The sequence below is a fragment of the Electrophorus electricus genome, chromosome 1 (assembly GCF_013358815.1).
Source record: "Electrophorus electricus isolate fEleEle1 chromosome 1, fEleEle1.pri, whole genome shotgun sequence".
NCBI classification, from domain to species: domain Eukaryota; kingdom Metazoa; phylum Chordata; class Actinopteri; order Gymnotiformes; family Gymnotidae; genus Electrophorus; species Electrophorus electricus.
This window is the reverse complement of record NC_049535.1, coordinates 25,287,670-25,313,679: the sequence shown is the minus strand read 5'-3', so window position 1 is coordinate 25,313,679 and position 26,010 is coordinate 25,287,670. Positions and strand designations below refer to the sequence as shown.

At 37.1% G+C, this 26,010-nt stretch overlaps 3 protein-coding genes across 6 annotated transcripts; 1 reads left to right on the top strand and 2 right to left on the bottom strand.

Annotated features, from left to right (window-relative positions):
• Nucleotides 1-708: 708 nt before the first annotated feature.
• cant1a (calcium activated nucleotidase 1a) lies at nt 709-5,861 on the bottom strand. Of its 2 annotated transcripts, XM_035531934.1 has the most exons (5): nt 5,763-5,852; nt 4,587-4,698; nt 3,608-4,270; nt 2,988-3,191; nt 709-2,368 (listed from the first exon to the last, which is right to left on the bottom strand). In XM_035531934.1, the coding sequence occupies exons 3-5, from the start codon at nt 4,245-4,247 to the stop codon at nt 1,998-2,000; spliced, it is 1,215 nt and encodes a 404-aa protein (XP_035387827.1). In that variant the 5' UTR covers nt 4,248-4,270; nt 4,587-4,698; nt 5,763-5,852; the 3' UTR covers nt 709-1,997. The 2 variants fall into 2 exon arrangements, with proteins under 2 accessions (XP_035387827.1, XP_035387826.1); XM_035531933.1 differs by lacking the exon at nt 4,587-4,698 and having other exon boundaries at nt 3,608-4,231; nt 5,763-5,861.
• A 7,358-nt stretch (nt 5,862-13,219) lies between these two features.
• Nucleotides 13,220-16,530, bottom strand: syngr2a (synaptogyrin 2a). The gene is made up of 4 exons (XM_027006635.2): nt 16,338-16,530; nt 15,218-15,455; nt 14,859-14,992; nt 13,220-14,770 (listed from the first exon to the last, which is right to left on the bottom strand). The coding sequence occupies exons 1-4, from the start codon at nt 16,434-16,436 to the stop codon at nt 14,576-14,578; spliced, it is 666 nt and encodes a 221-aa protein (XP_026862436.1). The 5' UTR covers nt 16,437-16,530; the 3' UTR covers nt 13,220-14,575.
• A 1,549-nt stretch (nt 16,531-18,079) lies between these two features.
• Nucleotides 18,080-25,726, top strand: LOC113575178 (transmembrane channel-like protein 6). 3 transcript variants are annotated; one of them, XM_027006530.2, is made up of 19 exons: nt 18,080-18,132; nt 18,590-18,717; nt 18,836-18,940; nt 19,290-19,400; nt 19,591-19,699; nt 19,792-19,861; nt 20,021-20,209; nt 20,382-20,557; nt 20,650-20,794; nt 21,207-21,353; nt 22,390-22,544; nt 23,181-23,259; nt 23,434-23,552; nt 23,711-23,806; nt 23,908-23,983; nt 24,107-24,240; nt 24,682-24,831; nt 24,938-25,016; nt 25,120-25,726. In XM_027006530.2, the coding sequence occupies exons 2-19, from the start codon at nt 18,678-18,680 to the stop codon at nt 25,186-25,188; spliced, it is 2,049 nt and encodes a 682-aa protein (XP_026862331.2). In that variant the 5' UTR covers nt 18,080-18,132; nt 18,590-18,677; the 3' UTR covers nt 25,189-25,726. The 3 variants fall into 3 exon arrangements, with proteins under 3 accessions (XP_026862331.2, XP_026862330.2, XP_026862329.2); XM_027006529.2 differs by having other exon boundaries at nt 20,021-20,278; nt 23,455-23,552; XM_027006528.2 differs by having other exon boundaries at nt 20,021-20,278.
• The last annotated feature ends 284 nt before the right edge of the window (nt 25,727-26,010 follow it).

Genomic DNA, 26,010 nt, shown 5'->3' with positions numbered 1-26,010 from the left:
ATGCCTTTGGTGTTCAGTGTCCTAGAGACATGGAGGACTGGGTAGGATACTGGGTTTTTGGATAGAACTGGTAGCAGTGAGCATGCATTAACAGTGCCAGTTGAGCTGGGTATGGCATTAGTCCCCAGTGAGGCCAGACTGGGTTTATGTTTAAAGAGGTTTAAAAGTGGTTTAAAAGTGAGCTTGGATGGGAATGGTGCTGGGTGCCAGACCTCACTGCTGAGCCTTCAGGAGGTATCAGGTTTAATTCAGCAAAATACAGAAGAAGGAAGGTGCCTACCTCATGACCCGAGACCCCTTCTGATGTTGTGGTTTCTGGTATGAAGTGAGTGGTCTGTACCCTATGTGAAGCACTAATGATTTTGCACAGGACATTGACATCACATGCTGTGTAGAGTTAATTAATCATTGCAAAGAAGGCAATGGTAGCTCAGTGGTTAAGGTACTTGACTTCTAATCTGCTGGTTCAAGTCCCATTGCTGAGTGAGGCCCTTAACCCTCAAGTTGTAATCAATCATAATTGTAAGTTGCTCTGGACAAAAGCATTAGCTTAACGCAAATAATGGCCAGAAAATTTGTCTTGTGATGGTTTATCAGTGAATACACTGGAACAGAATTCCCTCCTTCCAGAACTCATGTGCATGCTTATCAACAGCCCTCTTAAACTAAAACCAGTAGGGTTTAAGTAAGAGTACCTAAACAACTTGATTTTAAGTGTTTTTTGAATAGGAAATTTTTAATCAGCGAATTTCAATATTTGTGATGATATGATGAGCATTGCCTAAACATAAATAGGATGTGGTTCACAGCACCGATTTATTTCTGATCTCTGAAACACTGTCATGTGGTTATTGAATAATGACTGCATCCCCTGGTAGCAGTCCGCAACAGTTAACTGTTCATCTCAAAATCTGTATAACTAGTATGTGATATTAGAGTCACATCAATACCTGGAGCACAGGAGATCCATGATCATGTGTAAAGAGTAGAATGCCTTTAGTCTTCTGCAAATGAAAACGTGCAGTTGTTTTTGTCGCCTCATATACACTTTGAAAGGCATAAATACATCAAAAATGAATCTAAAGAAAAGAATATATAAGTATGATCTCAGAAAGAATTTTGTAGATTTGAGATGCAAGTGTCTCAAGAGCAAAGAGGCCTTAAAAGCGCATAGATGCTGTAACAGTTCAATCAGTCTTGGCAGTAGATGAGACCAAGTGCAACATTGTCCAAGAGCAGTTGAAGATGTGAAAAGAAAAAAAACAAATGCTCACAACTCATCATCTTATCTGTAACACATGGCTTCAAAGGCATGTACAGCTGCTGGTGGAATATGCTTACTTGTGTTTACTCATGCGTTTTGCAGGAGGATGGATTTTTAAATGTAAAGAACAAGTGCCCAAACCCATAGAAACTTACTCAAAACTCAGTGAACACCTACCTGCAGAAGGGCAGTGAATCCAAAACAACCTACTACACTAAGGAGGTTTTGCTGGATTTCTGGTGTATTTTAACCAAAATGATGCACTGCAGCAGAACATAAACTCTAGTCATTTTGTAATCTATTGTAAAACAAGTCACACATGACCAAAAAAAAGAGCTTAGATTGTTTCTTATGAAGAAGACATTCAGTACAATTATATGGGATCTTGAGATGTGTAAGATTTTCACTGCATTCTTGTCAAGAATCAAGTACATTCATTTCATTGGTGCACATTATACTGGTATAAGACTAGGGTTCTTCACAAGGTTCTCTGAGGAGACTTATGGATAAGTGTAGCCGTGTCCGTTATCAATCAGGCTCTAAATAAATAACCTGAAAGTGAGAAAATATGATGTAAATCTCACTTTGTTTGAGACATATCTTCAGCTGCCACACCACCTAGATAGAACTCAATGTCCACATGTATGCCCTGTCACGCAAATGCCAAAAGAAGCAGCACTGATGTGCATTATCCCTTACTGATGTGCAACGTCTCTGCATTATACCTTCTGCACTAAATAAACTCAAGGCCTTCGTACTTCACGTCACCAATCTTAGTTTCAGGAAGCAGCATACGTCCATCCAAGGTGAAAGCCAGGATGTAGGTCGCTATCGTCCCAGCATCTTCTTCAGACTTTAGGGCAACTATGATCTGATCATCCGTATCTGGGACGAACTTAAAGGAAGAGAAGCCATGGGTGGGATTTAAGGGGCCCACCTTCCTTACTTCGATGTCTGTGAAGTCTGCTGAGGAGCAGAGCATGAGGTTGGTGGCCCGCCGCTCATCTTCAGATTCGTCATAGCGTTCGTTACTAGCACGACGCGGTAGAAAGAACCAGCGCTGCAGTGTGTCACTCCAGGCTGCTGACTCATGGATGAGGTAACCTTCAAGATTGAGGAAAGTAAGAGACACATACATATAAAATAGTGTTATGTCCACATCTGTGTCTGTCTTCCCTGTGTTCCAGGTTTTGCCTCTGACTCTCCAGTGCTCCCCATCTCGATCCATACACTTGATCTTTGCTGTCAACCTTGTTGTCTGGTTTGCATTTCATTATTCATTATTATCGCTGTTACACCCAAACCCTATGTTACGGCCTCCCAGTCTAGACAGGGTAGTAACAATAGCAATAAATTTTGTGAAAAAAGGATAAAACAACTGTCCACTACACAACTTCCTTTGTAGAAATTTTATATACACTGTCTACAAGAATATTGCTTGGGTATAGTTGGCACAAATTGGTATTCTTTGAAATTTCTTTCAAAAATTAAAAAATATATATAGATATAAACATACAGGAAAAGAAAGGAATCTAAAAACTAACCTGAAATTAAAACAAACTATAGAATAAAAGAAATGGCACTTGTTTCATAGCATTTTATTTATTTTAAAGAAAGAACAGTAATTAATGTAATGGTGTCTTATCGATCACACAACTGAAATGATTTCTATTTAATCTGGATAAAATAATTGTTGAAGATTTAAGGCCTTTCACACACTCACCTGGGGGGCTGATTCCAGCTGCACTGCGAAGAGAGTTGTACTTGGAAACCCAGTTCTGGTGCTGCACATCTCCACGGAAACCGACCACTTTCACCCACTCAGGATTGTCGTTGACCACCTCTCCTTTAATCGTGGTCCACTCTTTCCCAAGACCACCTATGTAAAGGTGATCATCCTTCACAGCAAGCCACTCTGCCTTAAAACCTTGCAGAAAGAGAAGCAAGGCAAAGTACTACGCTTACTATTAAACTGTGAAATCCTAAGGTGAAATGCTTACTGGGGGAGAAGGGAAAACATAGAAGAAAGATAAAATACAGCACTCTTCTGCCTTAATTCATGCAAAAAAAACAAAAAAAAAACATGTAAGTTACTATAGAGAAAATGCCTTTTAAATACTAAAATTAATGTTATTGAACATGCAGTGAGATCAATACAGAGATGTTTCAGTAGGTAGCTTTCTCAGTATGATGTGCTATCATTAATATCAGCCAAGTATGAACACGTGAACACAATTCTCTTTACTATAGGAGAATTTACAATACATAGGATATGTAGGTATTTTGGGGGGAGGGTGGTCATAATTATTCCATTGTTCTGCTAGGAGTGAAAAAGATACTGACCTTTAGAAACAGAGCCATCTCCATCTGGCAGTATAACCCAAGGAACTGCATTTTTTCCATCTATATGGTAGACAACACCCGTGCGATCATCCACACTGTACAACTTCCCGTTAAAAACTATTAACTCTGACAGCTCCATGCCACGCCCTTTCTCAGACAGGTGGCTTTCCAGCACCACCCTGTCAGTGTCCCACTCTACTGACACTTTGTCACCGCTTTCTGACACCAGCAGATAGCCTTTGCGCATGTAGCTGAACCAGGTCAGCTTCTTCTCACTGAGAGAGTCTTTGTCCAAGTCAGCAATTACTCCAATACGATACCGCATGCCCTTGGAAGTGCGCTCAGGGAGACTGAGAGGGTAAGTGTCATTGTAGCGGGCCTCAGACACAGTTTCAGGGTGGTTTAACCTCCAGCCATATCTGTTATTTGGCCGTGACTGAATGGCTGCCAACTGCATATAGATGAGGAGGATGAGAATCAGTGCAGTTATTACTATGATGATGGCTCTCCATTTGAGACGAAAACGGGAGTCTGTGGGACTGGTCATGGAGGCCAACATCGGAAGCCCTCCTACTGAGATGCGCAAAGGGTTCATAGGCTCATTGTTATCCAGATGGGTATAGCCTGGAGAAACAGGCATGGGGGAATGAGAGGAAGCCAAGCCTATGGAGAGAGGGCAGCATGAGTAAATTCTCCCTTACATTATTTTTCAGCAGATATAGGATAACCATTATACCAACAGCATATTTGAACTTACAAAGAAACATGATGCAGCATTACAACTGTATTGTGCTGTATAGATATTATAAGTGTACAAATATTCCCAGCAAGACAATTAAACAAAATGACTCTCGAATCATTTTCCAACAATAGTACTAAAAGCAAAATAATACTGCTATAGATAAACATAAATTTGATGTGATTAACAAGTGTCCCCCTGAATTTATTTGCAAAGTTCTGTAAATATCCCTGTTCCTACCTCATACAGAGAGCAGCCACATATCCAGCTCTTACGTGGCCCACTGTCTTTCATAAAGGTACAACGTTGACGTCGAGATTAGGAGTGGTTAAACAGCCAGTAAGGAATCACACTGAACAGGAAGAACATGGCAAGAACAAGTAAAACAGGATGCTGCATCGATAAAAAATTTACGTTGTGAAACCCAATCCTTTCATTGGTACACTGTTACCCATATCCAGTCAGGCCCAATAAAAGTATATGATATATAAATTTTCACCTATAAATAAATGAAGAGAGGGTCAAGACCAGTGCTGTGATAGAACAGACAAGTTATATTGTCAGCTTTGTAGACATGTCATATTAGGTAACAATGGCCCTTTGTAAGAGTAAAGAAACGCTGGATTCACGTAGCTAGACATAAACAGATAGCTTTTAAACTAATGAACTTAGGTGTGATTCCCTGTACCCTATTTAGGCTATAACTTATGTGGCACTGTTTAGCTGACAATGAAACTGATCCATTTGGTAGACTATTCAGAAAAAAATAAATAAATACTGGGATTATGGTGTCAAATACATTTAACGACACTGGGAGGATTACGGCCGTTTAATATCAGGTCCACTGTGGCAAGCCACACGCTACGCAAGATTACACTTTAAAATTCATGGAGAAATATCAACAGTGACTGCAAAAACTACTGAATGCTAGTCTATATTAAAAGCACTATTCACTAAAGAAATAGACATATGCAAGACCTGAAATAGCTCCCCACAAGTTAGACTACAAAGGACGTTAATGGCAAACTCTGACCCCCATGTACGTGAAGAACTCCTTAAATATGCTTATTAGTTTGAAGATTTGTTCGCCATCCACCATTTTCTGCAGCCTACATAGTCCACATATCTGACATAAAAGATCTGATTGACTCCATTGCCCTAAGTGGGACACCAAAGATTACAAAAACATCGGATGACAAGCAGATATGTACTGAGAACCGAAACTATTCTATGTTCATGCAGATCAAACTATAAATTAAACCAACATACATTTTCAAAACATTTCAAATAGGAACTATGACAGTATAAATAACGATCAGGATTGTTAAAAATCCAATTATCGTATGATGCTTATAGTCCGATGGTAGACCTGCCATGAGCAACGACTAAACACTCTTTGATTTATTCATAACTTACGGCTGAGTGAGACAGTTAGCGTAGAACCGATGCGGTAGTATTTTGATGTCAATTTCGTCGTGGTATCAAGTCCGAAAGCCTTATTGTACATACTTCCGCAATCTATAAGCAGAAGCAGTCTTTTACCATCACGCTTCCGCAAAATTTGCGCATACGTAGGTAGTACAGAGGGTGCGATGCGTCACAGTGGATGTCTGCGAAAAACACGAACCTCTTCACTGTAGCCTAAATTGTTAGCTGTATCCAACAATTGTTTGTTGGGTGCTCAGAAAAGGAATATTACGACTAAAACAACACTCTGGTTATTCTACTTATAGTCGATTTAGTTTGTTCCTCAAACAACATCATTAGGTTAAGCAGTTAATGTCACATTTCCCCCCCCAAAAAAAGAAAAAAATTGTAAGTTGGAGCAGTGTAGCTAAATTTACAACTATGTATTTACAAGCTGTGTCAACAGCCTACGTACATGATTTGTTAACAAGCTGGCATATAAAAAAATTAAAACATCAAAATGCAGAAAAAAGTAATGTAGAGGATTGAGTGTAAGCAAGGTAGCTAAACATATAAATGTAAAATTATTTTGATCTAAGTATTATTACTTTAAGGCTGCATTAGTCCAGACTGAAGAAACATCACCTCTAGCAGAAGATAAAACATTTTATATCCGTCCTCCACTCCCGTCCCTGAACACAAATCAAGCCTCTAAGCTCTACAGTGACTAGTGGAATTTAATTGTAGTTTTCTAGTGTTACCAAAGTTGCCATGATTTCACTTCTGAGGCAGTATATTAATACAAGTTCCTTATTTAACAAGTTGTTAACAAAAGTGAACCATGTGGTAGCTATTATCTCAGGGTGGGAGAGCTAGATAGATGCACAAACCTAGTTAATTGACAAGCATCAGGGCACTCCACCAGAAAAGAACTGATTTCTCCACCTGGCAATTTATGATGACATATTTCAGATATTTTTCAGAGAGACTTTTTCCTTAATCATGTTGTCCATGTACTCCACAAGGTGTTCTTTGTATAGCAGTGGAGTTTGGCCAGAGCCAGCATCAAACTCCCATGTGTGGGAGCTTAATTCTCTTTTTCTAGCGAACATGCTAGCATGTTAAAAAAAAATAATAATTTAAAAATGTAATTTAAAACCATGTAAAAATGTAAAACATCAAGATGACAAGACAAAAAGGGTGCCCTGAGCACAAGTGTGATTAGATGCTACCAATTTAATTTATGATTTGACACTTTAAATTCGTTTGTTTGTGATCTGCCTTTTACTAGTTTTGTTCTAAAGGTTAAGGGGTTGAGGAAGTACTTTGATGCACACCCTAATGCCGAAATCTGAGCGGAAAAGGAAGGAAAAAGAGGCTGTGACCAGAAATGCTAAAGATGGAGTTGGGTGTGTTAGACGACAATGGCCGTGACTATCTTACGACAGACGTCTCTTCTGATGTTTCTGTAACTGAATACAGCTTCTCATGGCTGCCTTTAACTCCTTGTGATTCACCAGCTGCAAAAAAGGCCAAGCTCAAACTGTCCTCTGGTTGACCATTGTAAACTTCTAATATCCTTAAACTGAGATCACCTGGTTAATTTTCACATCTGACATGTTAGAGAAGCTAACTGCAGACAAAACCCTTGAAATAGAGGGCCTAAAAATATTGACTTTTTATGCACAGAAAGAAAGGATATAAAGGGGAAGTGATCACACTACAACATTAGAGTCTCACACAGAGAATCATGTATAGAGGCTGCCAAAACGTTACCTACAGCACTGGAATCTTTGCATTCTCGGGGTACTTGAAACCAATGCCATGGAAGCACACCTTGACGTTTTTCATATTTGTTAGTCTATTCTACCAGAGGAAGTGGCAAAATTGTCATTGGTCATTGATGTTATGCATTGCCTGGGTCACAGACAGCATGGAAAGTCACCAGCAAATGAGCCTAGAGGAAATAATATCAAGTTCACATCAAGGGTTGTTCATGATGCTATATGGAAGACTGCCAAGATTTCCTAGTTTCCTAGAAAGGGCTGTGTTTCATAGATCTTTCCAAAGTGGACAGGGACAGAAGGCTTCTACTTTGGCCAGTGGTGAAGGAAACATGCTTACAAGGGAAAATGGTGCACTTAATCAGTGGTCAGGCCTTTGTTAATGAACTGAAATCCAACCCCCAAAATAGTGCCTAGGGGTTGCTCTTGTTTTTTATTTGTTCTTTGGTTACTGTGATTTGTGCATGTATGGTTCTCTGAGCTCTGAGCTCAGTTTTTTAATTTTGTTGAGGTTTCACATGAACCTTTCATGGTAGCGAGTAGTTTTGGCACCCAGTTTTCAACACTCAAGTCTTTAGTTTCGCTTAATGCATGGGGATTGAAAAAGGAATTGAAATGCAGTGTCGTTTTTGTTCTCTAAACATCAAATGACTAATTTCTGTTTTTTCAAGAAATTCCCTTGATTGCATCTGATATGATGGAAAGTCACAGTGGGGTAATGATATATGGTTTGCACATGGTACAGAATGCTCTCCTGATGTTCTAACACTAAGAAAATTATTATTTCACTGGGCATATGTTGCACACGGAATGCCATCATACTGGACATTTTCTATAACAAAATTAACCAATATTAGCATCTACATTCTATCCCTCTGGCTCATCCTATATCTTCTGACTTTCCTGCTGGTTCAAATCAAAACAATAAATGTGATGTGATTTAGTTTCGTATGACTAGTTTTGTGAACCTCCAGCACAGTCAGCAGCCAGATGGGATCCTAATAAAATAATAAAGCAATTTTTAAAAACTACCAATAAATAAAACACAGTTAGTAGGTTAGCGTTACTTACACAATTGGGGGGATAGTTAGTGGCATAGTAGTCAATACAGTCGGAACAAGACAGTGGCACATAGACTTCTGGTTAGTCTCCAACAGTTTATTGTTGAAAGATATTTCTGTCAATATCATGCCTACTCTGCTTTCAGATCATAGGGTGGTTTCAATCACAATCTCCCCCTTTCTTCGTTCAATGTTAAGCAATACACCATGGCATATTGGAAAGTTAATAATTCTCTATTGAAGTCTGATGATGCAGTCATAAGAAATTTAGATGCCATTTACTGGAATACGGTACTTAAGGACCAAAGGTTTTGCACTCATTTGGAATCATTCAAACATGAAGCTGGTAAATTACTTAGGGCTAAAGAAAGCTCGATGGCTAAGCTAAGGAAGTTGTTTCTAGGATCGCCTCTCTATCCTCACGGCCACATCATATGCTAACTGACAAGGAAAGAGTTGAGATGGTTACTTTACAAAGTGCGATTGACGAGTTATACCAAAATAACGCAGAGGCAGCTTTTATTAGGTCTAGGAAATGATAGAGGAAGGTGGAAAAAATATGACTTTTTAAGCAAAAACATTGTCTTAGTTTTAGCTCAATTCAAACGGTTGAACATTAACAGGGTTATCACAGAGGACTAAGTAGACATGTCCTTGCTTACTTGGCGATTTGTACGATTCCAGTGACCACAATTCTGAATTCCATGTATGATGTGACAACTATTGACAAAAGCCAGCAGGAATAACGTGATGGTAGCACTTAGGATTTCATTTAAAGTTATGTTATCTCGCATCCTAAAATCAATAATTCTCTGAAAGGAGTAGATGGCTTTATAGCTGAATTGCATTAAAAAAAAAAAATTCCGAGCAACTGACCATGTTTGTTTGAGAGTTGTTGTTTTTGTTTTTGGAGAGTATACATAATCGCACTCGTCCTCCAACACTGAAGCCTGATGACGTTTATACCTAAGCCTAAAAATGATCCGCTGCTGCTAATAGATAACTGGAGGCAGATTTATCTATTGAATAATGATTACAAAGTTATTGGCCATCAGTTATCAGTTATTGGCCATCTCACAGATGAAGCTCAATCTGGATTTATGGCTAACAGACATATATCCAACAGTATTAGACTAATTTTAGATTTTATAGATTACTCTGATTTATGCTCTAAAGAAACTTTTATTATTTTCCTGGATTTCTATAAAACCTGATACTGTAATGCACAACTTCATCCTCCACGCCTTAAGAAAATTTTGTTTTGGAGACTTTTTGTGAGGCAATTAAAGCTATGTATAATCATATCAATTGCTCTGTTGTGTGGTAGATCGCCTAGATTTGAGCTAAATCTAGGATTTAAGCAAGGCTGTCCCGATATATTTTTCTTCTTTTCACGTGACTGCTAAATTATGTTAAAATGGGTGATCAGACAGGGTTATCGATGACCAAGAGATTGTTATGAGCCAATTAACTGATGACATGCTGCTTTTTTAAAAAAGCTATTATACTCAGGTCTCTATGAGACAACTGAAATATTCTCTAAAGCTTCCAGTATTTACATAGGCTACATTTACAGTATTTAGCTGACAATTTTTATCCAAAGCAACTTACAATTATGATGGAGTACAACTTGAGCAATTGAGGGTTAAGAGTCTTGCTCAGGGGCCCAATGGTGGCAACTTGGCAGTGGCAGGAACTGGCAACCTTCCAATTACAATTCAAGTACCTTAACCACTGAGCTACCACAGTCCTCAAAAATGTGGGTTGTTAGGAGTTAAAAACTGTCAGATACAGATAATTGACAATATGCCTGTTAAAGAGCAGATTACATACCTAGGAATTGTGATCTGCAAGGATCCAGATGAGAGGAGCAGATGGAATTTTGATCCAGCCATTGATAAGATGAGGACAATACTTAACCTTTGGCTATTTAAGGATCTGTCAATTAAGGTTAGAATGTTTTTAACTAAGGCAGAAAGGATTTATAGATTCATATACATGGCTATGTCATTAAATATTCCAAGTCAAGTTAGTGAAGTAATTGATGACTATTTTTTTAAATAATTTGGAAAAATAAAATTCATTGCATTAGGAATTCTGTTGTAATGAATTCATATTAAGCCAGTGGGCAGAATTTCTTTAATTTTCCCATGCTCAGTTCTACATTCAAAATTAACTGGATTTAGAAATTTCTTAAAAGCCTTGATTCACTCTGGAATATTATTCCTTACTATATCTTTTCTAAACTTTGTTTGTTATGTAGTCTAAGTTTAAAACAGAGACACGTCCTTTAAAATCATCAAATTTTCATAAACAAAACGTTACTCACATGGTCCTTGACTTATAAGCACAATTTTTCAGATTTTATTTATTTGCTATATAGGAACAAATCACTTTTTTGATAGATGGTGCTCTGCATGCATCTTACTGGTGAGTCCATTGTTCGGTGACTCAGGGTTGTTATGCTTATGGGCTTCCAGTAACAAATAATTTGCGTTTGTTATGGATCCAATTAAAGATGTGCTATGGAGGGATGCCGAGAATCCCACTAGTTCTGATGTTCTGTCGCTTCAACAAATAATACTAGCATTTTACCCTGGTATCATGATGCCTACTATGAAAGTTATCTTAGCTTTATGATAGTGAAATTATAAACCTTTAAATTAGGCTCATTAACGATTTGCAGCTGTAAGAACAGCTTTCACTGAAAGCATTCCTTTACTTAATTGATAAATTGTTAAGTGATAAAGATTTATGTACTCTATTAGTTATCTAAAGTCTGTTATTCAAACAGTTCATTATAGCCACAGATCGGGATTACATTAGTTAGCTAGTTAACTGTCCAGGAATGTCGCTAATTCTGCATCCAACTTTCATTTTGTACAAGCACTTGCAATGTTAACTCTCCTTTTATTAAATTTCTTTTCGTGAATGTTTTTGGCAGCACCAGCGTGTTTTTTGTCCACAGTAATAAGCACCTGGCGATGCACAATGCTTGCCGGATGTTGCTTTTAGCCAAACAGAGATGGAGGATGGGGCGTTGCAGGTTTCCGTACCAAAACTCAGTTTTTCAAACAGGTTTTCTCAGGTACCCAATAAACGTGTGATGATACCACAGTTTTATTATGTTCTATATATTTCATAGTTTGTTCTAACTATTTACTTGACATGGCTGAATAATGTAGAGTTTTGTACTTGGAAAAGACATACCGTGAACTTCGAACTCTTTTGTGACCTCAAAATATAAATCACTCATAAACAATACAAATCTTAGACTGATTAATATTTATGCCCCCAGAATTCGCATACACCAGTCCACTTTCTAGCCCAGACAATATTATCATGGACATCCACAGCTGAACCTGCATCAGTTCTGAAATTATTGTGATGAACAAAATAATGACAGAGCAACAAGCACGATGGAAGTTCAAATTTAACAGGATCCTGGACAAGTTGTTTGTTTGCACATCTGAAGCTGAACTGTCGTTTGACAAGACATCTAGTCAATCTGTTAATCAATTTTGCTTGAGAACTGAAATATCCTCCAATACAGCCTCAAACATACATCGTGGTGCCTCATGTAAACCAGCCAATCAGACCAGCCAATCGGAGATCATCAAATATTCATGAGCCCACCAAAATGAGTTGTCAAAAAACAGCGTGTTTCATTTTAGAGCGAAATCATAGGGTTATATCGCCAGAACAAAGTCACATACCTTCTATATAGACATCAGAGAACCATTTTAAAACACCGAATAAATGTTTTCTGAATATCTGGAACTTGACGTCAGTGCAGTGAAACTAGGAGAAATATTTCTATATTGCTAAGACTGGGCTCAGCTTGAAAATGTGGAAGCCACATGAGCCACAGGTAGTTGTGCAAAGTCTAGCCAGCATGGGAAAATGTCCCAATGTGCACAGCCAACAGATAGCATGAAGCTAACAGACAGCATCTTCATGTCACCCTTAGCTCATTTGGTGTAACTCAGCATCAGTGTTATTGAGAATCTATCATGAAAAGGCTATATATAGAATGTAATAAAATAAAAATATTGATGAAAATACTGATGGAGTAAAATTCATGGTTTTGTTAAGCGTTTTCTGAGTCATATCACCCTAAGAGTAGAATAGAGTCACTACCTAGTACCTGGTAGTAATGTGTTGATTATAAATAGATTTTAATTAAATTATATTTTATGGTTTTAAAAATTGGGCCCTTGCAATGAAAACCCATATATCAGCCATTTCACATTTGTTTAATCAGTTATTTTAGTTTTTTGATTTTGTACAACTTTTACATTCAAATGCTAAATATGCTTTATTTAGAGTCACATTCATTTGTGGGGAAATTTAAAAATAAAACTTCCAATAATGCTTTATATTATTGTTTTTATTTTGTAGATTGCAGAGAAACAGCATATCGATACATATGGTTTTTCGTTGCAAGGGCTCATTTAATATGGGTCCAGATAGAAGTGAAGTAAATATTGTGTCCAGCAGCAAATGGCACCAGTGTCTACCTGTTAAATATTCTGTGAATCTTATTGGTTGGCTGTTCATTAATGCCTTGACTTAGAAATTGTCCCTTTAATTCAATAAACATTAAGACAAAAGACACACATTTCCAATCTAACAAAACCAGCTTTTACTGGAAAGCAGTCACACATATAAACTCATGGTGCCTGTACTTTCAGTAAGTTACAAATGCATATAACTCTTCATCCATTCATGAAATCTATCTATATTTTTAACAAACTATAGACATCTTTAAAGTATGCCATAAGAGGTTAATAAACCAATGTTACTGACAGTGGTCTGATTAGAAATTCTTATTTGTGCTCTCTTGTAGGAATCATTGTGCAATAAATGTATAAAACATAATTTACAAATTGGATTTACAAAAAACAACATATATTACAAATTGGACAAATTTGGCATAAACAAATGTCCACAATTAAAAATTATAAGTAGAGCACCAGTTATTTAAAAAATTTAGGGCACAATTCTTATGGTCAGGGGAAGAAGTTCTGAATTTGGCTTCCTGGTATAAAATAACACATTTATACAAATATAAAGACAACTTTATGGTGATACGTTTTAAGAATCCATAACTGGTTTTGCATTAAATATGTACAACAAAGCAGTTGCATAGAGGAAGTAGGTAAAAAGGCACATTCTTAAGTGGTGTATGTTGTATCTGACGTTAAGGCACTGGTTTCCAGTAATTCATATATTTTCTCTCTTCTATTAGTCAATCTTTACATTAATACAGCACAAAATTACAATTAAATAGTTAATGTGCATACACCTGTTTGTGTGAATTTTGTACTTAAAATTTGTGGCTATGTAGAATCACAACTGCAAATATAGTGAAGCTGTTGGCTGCACATGATGCAAGTTTAATAAACAGTAATCTATACTATTTAACAGTACAGAATGTACAGTACATACTATACATCATGGCACTTAATATTGCTCATTCCATATGTACTTAAAAGTTACTCAGATTGCAGTAATGTGTATAATACAACCTTTATCTTTACAATATGGCCCTTTCCTTTTTTACTGTTGTGTTTATGCACCAAAGCCAATATACAGTCAAAATAATTTCCAATAGTTAAGACACTGCTAATTCACGGTTTGTTTGGTTTTTTGTTTTGTTTTTTTTGAATTAATCATGTAGCACTGATGACAAAACCAAATAGTTTTGAGCACAGAAATACGTACAAGACATATCAGCCTGATTGTCAACTGCAGGCAAATAATCATTTAAAAAAAATGCAAACAAACAAAAACAACAGGACCCATATTTATCAAACTTTTACAAATCTTTCTACAAACAGTTATATGGATAATTTTTCACTCTTATCCTGATATATATGGGTCCAGTTAAACAGTGGAGTGCAAGAATCAGTGCACACTGATGAACTGCAATGACTTGTGTTAATTCTAACCCTGGGATTCTATTCTTTGAACTTTAATATGATGGGGGTTGATAGCTTCCCTCGCCTGAGGCATTATTGGTGAATGGGGACTGCTGATAGCCTCCTGGAGCACTACTAGGATAAGCAGGGTATGGAGTGGTATGGTCATAGGCAGGATCAGTGTAGCCAAGACCAACGTCACCCACTCCTTGGCGGTATCGTCTATAAGCAAACAGGGTAAGCAGTGCCTAGAAAGAACAACAAAAAATAAGGCTTGTTTCAGTTTATCAAACACAAGATTGAAACTTCATGTACAGCTGGAAAACACTTGCTTACCCATGTCACAATGGAGAAGAAGGCAAAGGCTATCACAGCTCCTGCAGCATCTTTTTGAATCTTTTCGTTTTTAGTGTGTGACCACTGATTGGCCAGGAGGCAGAAACATACAAACCACAAGAACGTCCACACGCCTAGTGAAAAGGGAAAGTCCAGGTGAAAGTGAATAAACACAAAGAGTGAAGAGTAGGGAAAGTAGCCATTATGATCAGCTACTGTTAACCTTCAAGAACACCACTACAAGTGGTTTATTCCAGGGAAATGCTGTTAAAAACAGGCAAGCTCTCTAATTATATTTATACCCTATATATTTATATAGGGGAATGGACATAGGCAAGTAAAAACATAGGTTTCCTTACCAGAAAAAGCAAGATCACTGATGACAATGTATTTCCTCTCCCTGGCATTACTGATTTGGGGAAAGTAAGCATCCAGAATAATAAAGGCAACACATGCCAGGAAAGCTAGAATTCCAACAGCTGACCCATAACTGCAGGCACCATCATTCTCATTAAATATGCATTTAGCTTGTGGACTCTGTCCTGAGTTGATGTAGCCTTCTGCAGTAATGGTTGCAAAAACCACTATGGAACAGAGCTGAAAAGCAGAAGAGGGTAGCAAATAAGTAAATGTGTGTAGCAGAATTAAACAGAGTAGCACTTCATACACACTTAGACTACAGTGCACCTGTCCAGTGTTGAAAAAGTTCAAAGTGTAGTGTACTACATAACTAAATAGCTGCATAATTTTCTAGTATAATTTGTGTTTATCTTCAAATACTTCATTTTATAGTTTATGTAAAACAGTACCTCAGTACTTTTAAATCTTATAAACAGAATTCAAGAAAAAGCTACTATTTTGCCTCGCTCCTTTTATAAACTCATGAAAGATTCGTTAATTAGCCAATTAGTTAACACTAAAATGTGTAATACATGCCTGCTCCAGAACCGTAATTGTTAGACCATTCACGAAGTAACTCCAATAGCAAAGTCAACAGTCAATACAGGTGAGTCATGAATAAAGTCACGAGATTTTAATCAATTGATGCTTTCTACCTTACATTTCTAAAACTAGAGGGAAAGACATACAAAACGTTGCTGAGAAATGTTCACGTTAACAAACTGACTAAAGGATCGAAAACAAGAACGTCACGAGGTGCTACGTTTTCATTAAAATAATTCTCAGTTCCTTGTATTCTCACGTAACAGGTTACCGAGCAGCTGTCTGTTCCAAGATTGGAGCTATTTCTTTAGCTAGCTAACCCACGTTTGTATCACTTAACAATGCAGTTGTAAGAACCCTGACGAAGCACGGACGGTATTTCTGGTCATTTTTAAATCTGTTAAAGCCACTGTTAGATAGTTGATTAGCTACCACCCAGGCTTAATATAGAGAAGAGGACGTTTCAGGAACAGTCATTAAACTAGCTTAGCTAGCTAACGAACTATCCAACGCGACTTTCACCAACGGGAAGCTCACCCAACTCAGCAGGCGAACTATGGTTTGAGGCTGCTTAATAAAGCTCAAAAAATCAAAGGAACCTCCAGCCAGAGATGCACCATAAGCGCTGTTCTCCATTTTGTGATAGTCTTATCAGGCTTCCTGGAGCTGTAGCTTATTTAGCTACCTTATGTCTCAACTTTCTGTTTACTTTTACACTAGTTTCCTGAAAACAGACTGGTCCGCCCCTTCAGGAGGTACACGTCATTAATTTAACGTGGCCAACTGCCGATCGCAGTGGGACCAGTGGGTAATGGTGGAGTTTTATTTTGGTTTTCTCGTTCTCGCTCGTTTTGCAGTCAGGAGCTCACGCACATGCTTCAAAATCTACGAATAAAATACAAAGCACAAGCAAACACTGAAAATACATTTTCAGTAATTAATAAATACATTTTCAGTCATTGGTTCATTTTGTTGTTTTTAAACGTTGTTTGAGCGTTTCAAATGTATATAACAAACTGCAAGGTTTCGGTTACTGTATGACCATTGCATTAGCCAATTTAAATTGATGCTTTACTGTACACACAAATGTGCCTTTTAAAGGTCTTCTTCCTGTCCTTCCTGTCAGTCTTAACCAATTTTCACTAAACAACCAAATGCTTCGCTGTACACACAAATATAAATCATCTTCCTGTCAGTCTACACAGCCTAAATTATAAGTGTGTGCGAAAATGCGAACCATGGCGTAATAATTAGGCCAGTGCTTTTAAAAAATATATATTACATATAATACCACACTGAAATACAAAAGTATATAATAATGCAAAATATATTACATATAATACCGCACTGAATTATAAACATATATAATAATGCACAACCAATGTATTGCAACATATTTTTCTTTGTAGGACATTTTTTCAACAATTCTTTTGTCATCCTTTTTTTAAAAAACTTTTTCTGAGTCTTATTTTTCTTTACGGTAGGCTATTTTTAACCCTCGGGGGAGGAGTCATGAATTAATTGTTTTAAAAAAAATCATTTTCCTTCCTCTACTGAATCGCTACTATTTTGGTCTTTTGCCATTTTACTATGAATTTAAGGTAATTCCACAAGACAAGTTAGCTGAAGTCTGCATCCCAAGGGCACTCTCTGGAAGTTCATAAAAAATTCTCATGATCACCATTTGTAGACTAGATTAATATCAAAATGAGACCCATGGCCTTGTGTTGATGTTACAGCAGCGCTTCTGCAAGTTTGAAGGGATGGAAATTTAGACTGGAAAGTACTGATGGAAATTTCAGTCAGATCAATTGTCTAATTAGGAGCCTGTTCTTTTCAGTAGCAATTCTAACCTAGAATAATGTGTTAACTTATTTAACAAAGCCTTCCTCTTAATCAACAAAATAACATCCACTGACACTCTTGCGGGGTTCCAAATGCCCACCCAAAAAGTAACAATAAAAATAGACTTCATTGTTTTTACTAGATTTTGTCTGTCTGAGCACTTATATAGAGGATCAGATTGGCATTAGCTGGCATGCTTTCATTGGTCATAAGATGCTTACCAACAAAAATTTTGACAGGAAGAGTTAAGCTCAGATGACTCTAAGTCCAGGCCTTTGTGTGTGTGTGTGTGTGTGTGTGTGAGTGTGTGTGTGCGTGTGCGTGTGTGCGTGTGTGTGTGTCGGTGTGCATGCATGCATTCTTGCAAATAGGAGGTGGGGTATAAGGCATATAAAAAGCACATCATAGAGAACGTCTTGCACTTCACCAAAATGGCACATAATGTAAGCTTTGCTGTGGACATCCATGAGACAAAACTAGATTCTGTGTGAGTTAAGAAAGGAATTCATTTATTTTTTGTGTTGCTCAAAATAACTATGGTAAAATAACTATTTCAAAGTATTTTCTGTGGTTTAAGTTTTAATTTTAAAAAATTCACTACAGTGACTTGTTAATCAAAGTAGTCATAAACGTCACCACACATACTCTATTTCTGACTATTTCTGAAATGGGAAGTTAACTTAGAAATTATATTTGCATGCTGGCTGTACATGCTGTTCTCTAATATACTTTTTACCTTTTCCTCATACTTTCTTTGAAACTTGTGCATGTTTGTTTAGTCTCATGCATTTTGAATTTCCTCTCTTTTCTATGTTTTGTTATTTCTAACATTTTTGGTTTGATTACCATTTCTTTTTATATGAACCAATGCATGGCATGTAACTAGTTGTGTGTGCTTTATTCCTAATGCATCTTCATGTGCACACAATTCCTCCCATCTTTAGATCTTCAAAGGAGGATTTTGAAAACTTCCAAAGCTGTCTGGTTTCAGAAGCCAGTTGCAGTGTAGATGGAGGCTTAGACACAGTTGAAATGGCCTTTAGAGGAGAAAGCAGCGGAAGCAGAGTCACAAGTATGAGCTGAGTTCTATAAAAGTAAACATTACAGTGAAATGTTAAAATCATCTCAGTGGATTTCTTTGTACTGCTCCTTAAATCAAAACCTGTGCTTTTGTCTGTTTGCTGTTCCAGCACATGAGGATACAGAAGAAGCTGGGCAGACGAAGTCTTTGATGAGGAACCACTGGGCTGCTGCCACTTTGCGGGTTTTGTCTTCAATGCCCAGTTGTTCATTGAGTAAGTTAACATTCATGAAAGATGCAGTAATTTATGTATCTCCTTGGTTACTAAAAGCTGAATTGCTCTCATTATTGATATTATGGCACAAATGGATGAAAACTGTTGCAGTCACTATGTATTGAAATATTAATTAGACCTTTATAGTTTTAAAGGAATATTTCCTCCAAAAAGTCATGCCATAGTAAATAATGAATGAAACTTAGTAGGCCACTTATCATTTTGCAAATTAAATCATGCTAGGTGGCACTCAGTAGCTTTTCCCAATAGAATGTGTATTCATGTTAGCTTTTTAAGTGTCTGTTTGACACAACAGATTAGAAACACAGCTGTCTTTATCTTCCACAAGGACAGAATAGGGCAGCTACCAACACACAGTGCCAGCAGCGAGAGGCCCACTCCCAGGAGTCCAGAGCTAGCAATGTCATGGAATTACTGCTTCAGGATTCCTCCCCTGAGGGTAAGCACCAATGAGATTTATATATAGACAAGCTGCCATTAAACTGATGTAAAGTTGCATTTTTTGAAAGCATCCAATCTTGCATTACTTTTTGGGTACAGTGCTATTTATGGGTGAATGGGCCTATTTGAATGTGTGGGTCTTGTGTATATATTTGGATGTGTATATGCTTGTGTGTCTGTATGGGCAGAGCCCCAGAGACAGACTCTTTTGAAGAACCTGATGTCTTTATCAGCTGGAGAGCGTGCACATCACCTGCGTAATACGCCTTTAAGTTTGTCTGAGAAATGTGAACTCAGGTATGATAACATTTTGGCATGATGGCAACATTAGAGTTCATGAGGAATACAAATACAATGCTTAGCAATCCAAATGTTTTTTTTTTTTTCAGAGTGCTGACTTGTCCTGAGAGAGATAAGGCTCACATTACAATGAAAATGACAATAACTTGTCTTGTAAAGGTGAATATCATTTATTTATTGTATCTCAAATCATTGGATGCCACTGTTAAAATGTTTTATTTATGTTTTGCTTTCTTTGTGTGTGTGTGTGTGTGTGTGTGTGTGTGTGTGTGTGTGTGTGTGTGTGTGTGTGTGTGTGTGTGCGTGCGTTATCCACAGACCCTGTACAGTGGCTGGCAGGGTGTTCTTTCCCTGCTCATTTATTTGCATATTTGGCAGGGGGCACTGAAGCAGGTGAGCAGCCGTTTTGGAACTGGAGTGCTCTCTTATTTTCTCTTCCTCCGGACCCTCCTTCTCTATAACATATTCCTCTCTGTCATCGTCATCCTCTTCCTGGTCCTACCACAAGTAATTCATGGCTCATCTCAAAGTCCCAACAGTATCAGTTTCACTGGCTTTGACATTCTTACTGGCACAGTAAGGATAAATAGTTATGAATTTTTAAACATTTTCTACTTCTTCCCTTTTCTTTTATATACAATGTTATGTCTAATAATGATTGTACTTTTCTCCAAATTAGGGTGTGCTCACTAACTCTTTACTGTTTTATGGATACTATAACTATACAGAAGACAAAAGCTGTCAACAAGGAAACAAAAGTGGATCGTATATGGCAGGACCATACAATATACAGCTGGCATATTTACTCATCATTGGAATAGGTCTCATTGTCACTTGCATAGCGCTTGTATACAGGTCTGCTTCTTTGTCTCCCTATATTTAAATACTGTATAATTATTTCTTGCAAAGATAGGCCATGAGTTACACTATTTTATTTTCTTGCATAGTGTGTCCAAAATGTTAGGGGAAAATTTTCAGAATTTCAAGTCTCATGGGAACATAGCTTTGAAGGTTTTCAGTTGCTGGGATTTTAAAGTTAGCAAGAAGACATCAGCTAAACTGCAGTCAGAGAACATCTGTACACAACTAAAGGTGAGAGAGCTTCAGTGTATGCAATACTGAAATGTGTAGCTTGTTGTGATCACTTGTGCATGGATAGAGATGGTGTTTATCAGTTTTTATAATTCTCAGACACGGTGTGATCTATGGGATTTAAATAGCATGTGAAACACGTATGTGGTAAGAAAAAGCAGAACTCAGAACTGATGTGACAGTTATATTGCTTTTAACACCATTGGCAGAATGTTTAAAGTATCTGAAGAAAAGGTTGAGCCGTTATGAAATACAATTGAAGATCTTCAACATACATTTATTAACTGCATTATAAAATATGAATGCATAGTGAAGAATGCACTCCATTGAAGGACTCCTATGTCTTTTGAAGTGAATCCTAAAAAAAAAATCACCTTGTCTCTTACAAATGTGCACATGTCTCTTGTGGCAGGAGTTACTTTGTGAACTTGGCTGTGATAAGCCGAAGCAAAACGCCTTGTTCAGGCTGCACCGGTTAGCTACTCACTGCTTCGCATGGGTTGCTTGTTTGGGCAGCACTTCTTGCTCTGTGCTTGCAATCTACTACATGTCTACAGAGGTAGGGTAGGGAATTTGTTACAATGTACTGTGTGAAAATATACCCCAAACTAACACTACATATCAGTTCACCTTGGACTACTGCAATATGAACAGTGGTTTTCTGAACAATCTGTTTACACGTTTATATAGACCCATGGCAACAAGCATACACAAAAACAAAGGCTAATGAAGAATTAGGAGAAATGGCACAACTAATCAAATATAAACTAGGCTGCTTTATTGGAGAACACTGTTATTGGAGGCTTATATTGCTCAGTTGTTTGATGATGCCATTTTAATTTAGAATAAATTCAGTGTATACTCATAATATGTAATATAATATAGGCAGGAGAACTGACCTTGCATTAAAGCAGCCTAAAATTTCAGTTCCTATCTTTGGTTTCAGTCAAATTTAAGGTAACTTGAAGTACATCTATCTTATTCGTACTTTAGCTGCATGTCAGCTAATTTTGATATAATGAACTTTTGAAACTACTGCAGCAGGTTCAAGCTGCTGTACATCTGCAGCTAATGACAGATCAATATTCCTATCTTGTAGACATTGTTGACAAGTGAAAATATGATTATGATGAAGTTGACAATGTTGAAAGTGGTTAAGAGTGATATTTATTCATATATTCATATATAAATGTTATATTATTATTTATTCATTTAGCTAGCTAGTTAGGGAATTCCTATTTCCAGTGATTTCTTCTTTTTTCCTCTTGTTCTTTTACTTTCCTCAGATAAATAAATCCAGTTAGGTCAGGTATCCATTACTGAACTGTTATTGGGTTATATATATTTATATACCCTACTGCAACTTTCTTAAACCTCCACAGCTCAGGTTAATGATATTGATTCAACATGAGAACTTAGCTAATATCTAATGCAGTTTAATTTAATCTAATGCAGGACTTGAGTCTTGAGGGCCCATTTATTTAATGTAGCTGCCACAAGGAATAATATGGTTCTGGTATGTGATGTGAGTTTTTGTGGTATTGTATATTTTATAAAGTGTGTGCCTTTGTCTGTTTTTTTCTTTTCATGTATAGTGCAAACATGGAAATTCTGCAAAGGATGACAAGTTGTTGGAATTTCCTTTTCTAGTTTGCTGTGTGAATCATCTGCTACCTACTGTTTTCAACATGGTTGCATGTTTGGAGAGCTATGATTCAATTATTGTTTGTATCTATGTTTCTATAACAAGGTCAGCATATAAACTGTCATCTTTTAAATTTGACATTCACTTTTCACATTTACAATTACTTGCTTTGCAGATGTGCTAAATCTTACATTCATTAAAATATATTCAGAAATATATTTTGTAGAATGTAATGAGTATACATGAGAATTCATTCCCTAATTGAATAATATGTACCTTTTGTCCTTAGAATTTCTCATAAAAAGACATTGTCATCTGTGCTTCTACTGGGCACAAAAGCATAGTTATATCCTGCCTTGTCTTTCAGAACTGTTTATCTTTGCTAAAGCTCAATTCATCACTGGAAGTTTTGAAAGTCTTTGTTATTAACAGTCTGAGTCCATGTTGGACAGAGTCAGCAAAAAAAAAAAGAGCTGGAGAACAGAATAACACAATGTGGGATGTCTGTTTTAAAAAACCACTGTACACATAAAACAGAACTGAAGTGAACTGCTGCTCTGGACAGTGTAAAAATGCTACTGGCGTTATATTTCACCACCTAGAACTTTGCTTGCAGAAGCAGTTTGCTTGATGAACCTCTGTGTAACGTCCAGTTTCTCTGGAAACTTTATATATCATTTATATCCGTCTGTCTATCATATTAAATCCGTCTGTCTTTAATATCTACTTTCTCCTTTGTAGAAATTTGTTGTTTAAAGTGAGTTCTATGGTTGTTCTTTGTTACCATTGGCTGAACATCACTGCTACACAGCACAATGATGTAAGAAAACTTGTGGTAAAGTCTAGCACCTCTGCCTGCCAACTAAAAGATCAGTACTCTAGCATATAATAACTAGTGTTTTCAAAAAAGTATATGTGTACATTTTTGTTGAAGGGATTTCATAAAATTCTTTTTTTTTTTTTTTTAGAAATTCACTCATTATTTTTCTAACAGTGTTTCCATTTTCATGAGCAGTGCTGGGAGACATTTGTTGGACAGGAGCTTTATCGCTTCCTGTTAATGGATATGGTATTTGCTGTGCTGTACACTATCTTTGGAGAGTTTGTTTGGAGGTTTGTTAATTTGTCTTTCTAAAAAGCTGCAACAATAACAAGGGATTATAACACAAGTCCAGTTAAATTTATTTACTACTACTAGATTATTCAATAATTGGATGACTGAAAATTACACACATACTAACAGTTACTCTACTGTCTTACTGCTTCAACAGATTGATCTCGCAGGAAGTGTTGAAAAGAAAGAGAAAGCCAATTTTTGATATTGCACGGAATGTTTTGGATCTCATTCATGGTCAGACACTTGCTTGGTAAAGTCACGATCTTTAGTTTTAATATCTTACTTTCTTTCCTTTTTTCAGGCTTGGATCACTTACACACTTTTGATGTCTTTCAATGCTTTTTTAACCAGGCTTGGAGTGCTGTTTATGCCACTGCTGCCAGCAATTCAGTCTGTAAAACTATTATTTTTATTTTACATGAAAAGGGTAAATTCAAATTCCCTTGAAAATAAGTAAATCGTATTCCGCACAATACTATGCTTAGCATGGTGATATGTTTCAATGATACCCAATAATTTCTTGCTTCATGTAATCTAATAATCATGATAGGTCAGTTTGCTGAATAACTGCCAGGCACCCAGGAAGTCATGGAGGGCCTCACAGATGAGTAGTTTCTTCATGTTGCTCCTCTGGTGTCCCTCATTTCTTGGAGCTGCTGCATGTGTTGTATATACTATGTGGAGGTGTGTAGATTCAGGCCTGACCTGAGGTCCTTTTGTTTTTCCTCACCCTCACATGCACGCACACACGCACACACACACACACACACACACACACACACACACACACACACACACACACACACACACACACGCACACGCACACACAGAGACAGAAAGACAAACAGACAGCCACATTGGCTCACAGTGATGCACGAAATTTGTTTCACAGAAGTAAAGTGTCATCTGTGGTTATTTACAGTATTGGGGGTGCATTTGGTGCAATGGTGCATTTTCCTTGTCCTAATACTGCTGATTCAAGCAGAATCATATATCTTAGTGCAGGGAAACAAGAAGCCACTGTCTGGTGAGCCTAGGAGAGAGTTTAGATCACCCCTTAGTTTAAAAGCACAAATACAGTATTCCATGAGTATTTATTAATCAAAATATTTGTTGTCATTTCAGGAGCAAGCCATCATCAACCTGTGGGCCTTTCAGGACTCTGCCAAATATGTTCCCCTCAGTCAGGGGGTTGAGCAGTAACTGGCTCAGCTGGGCATATACCTGCTTGGTAGACAACCCCCTCTTCCTCTTCATCACAGCAGGGTTCTTCTTGTGAGTGTGGGATAGTCAAGGATGACTGGCCTTAGATTAGATTTCAAGGTTTTTTCTTCATCACTTTTATTTTGTTGTGACAATGAAGTCTCCTCCCCCCTTGCAGACTCCTTATTTACATTCATACTCAAGCTGTGGATGGGCAAAAAAGAATAATAGCCTTACTTCAGGAGCAGATTGAAAATGTATGTAGAACAGAAATCTAGTTTGTAATTCAGTATGTACCGAAATGTACTTTTGATCAAATTTGAATTTTTTTTACTTGTTTTATTTTCTTATGTTTTTTAGGAGAGTGAAGATAAGAAGTTCCTCATAGCCAAATTGCAGGAACTCTGTGACCAGGAAGAACATTCATGAGATAAATGTGATAAGATACTTAATGTAGGTCCATCAATCTTGAAGGTTAAGGGTTTTTTAAAACAGATTTTGCAGAAACAATAATACCTTTATATTCAACTGAAGCAGCAGGTTCTGCAGTCAAAATATAACATTGAGATCAGCTTCATGTCACCCAATTGGCTGTCCTAATAAATTGTCTTGGTGAATTCCCTAATAAAGTGTGTGTGTGTGTGCGTGCGTGTGCGTGTGCGTGTGCGTGTGTATGCGCGCATGTGATGGATGGTATAGTCCTCTTTTCCTTCCCTGCACCTGATTCAGTCCCTATGTGGTCTGAGGCTTCTGGTTGAGAGTATGTTGTATGCAATTGACTGCTTTTTCTCACTGGTGTGTGACTGCATGTATAAACTGCCTATGTTAATTATAAAGTGACCTTGGGTTCCTTGAAAGGTGGTATATAAATATAACCTCATTCATTCATAAATATAAAGCCATTGATAAATGGAATAGCATTTTTGGAATGTATTTTTAAATAAATGTCTTCCTCACTGTGTTTTAATTCATAACATACTTCTATTAAAAATTGTGCATGTATGTGTTTATGCTTCAAGGGTGAGATTATGGTTTTCAGTGTTTTCTTCAGGAAGTTACATAGTAATTCAAGATATTTACAGAAAATACTTTACTGATTCAATACAGTGTAGTCAGATTTGGCAAATTGTGTGGCAATTATAATTTGCTATTTTTCAAAATCTAAATAAATGTGTCTGTGTTTTGGCAGGCTTTAGTGATGTGTAATAATCTGTAAATTAGATATTTTTAGGATTGTCAGACTATCCATTC

Excerpts from the sequence above, each read along its gene's own strand:
- cant1a (XM_035531933.1), bottom strand. The coding sequence starts at position 5,853 with ATGTACAATAAGGCTTTCGGACTTGATACCACGACGAAATTGACATCA. Across the intron at positions 4,232-5,762 it reads GCTAACTGTCTCACTCAGCC|GCTATACCCATCTGGATAAC; the intron begins GTAAGTTATGAA and ends CTGTTTCTCCAG. Across the intron at positions 3,192-3,607 it reads AGATGGCTCTGTTTCTAAAG|GTTTTAAGGCAGAGTGGCTT; the intron begins GTCAGTATCTTT and ends TCTTTCTGCAAG.
- syngr2a (XM_027006635.2), bottom strand. The coding sequence starts at position 16,436 with ATGGAGAACAGCGCTTATGGTGCATCTCTGGCTGGAGGTTCCTTTGAT. Across the intron at positions 15,456-16,337 it reads TAGTTCGCCTGCTGAGTTGG|CTCTGTTCCATAGTGGTTTT; the intron begins GTGAGCTTCCCG and ends TCTGCTTTTCAG. Across the intron at positions 14,993-15,217 it reads CAGTGATCTTGCTTTTTCTG|GCGTGTGGACGTTCTTGTGG; the intron begins GTAAGGAAACCT and ends CCTTTTCACTAG.
- LOC113575178 (XM_027006528.2), top strand. The coding sequence starts at position 18,678 with ATGGCCTTTAGAGGAGAAAGCAGCGGAAGCAGAGTCACAA. Across the intron at positions 23,984-24,106 it reads TTTTATTTTACATGAAAAGG|GTCAGTTTGCTGAATAACTG; the intron begins GTAAATTCAAAT and ends TAATCATGATAG. Across the intron at positions 24,241-24,681 it reads GTTGTATATACTATGTGGAG|GAGCAAGCCATCATCAACCT; the intron begins GTGTGTAGATTC and ends TTGTCATTTCAG.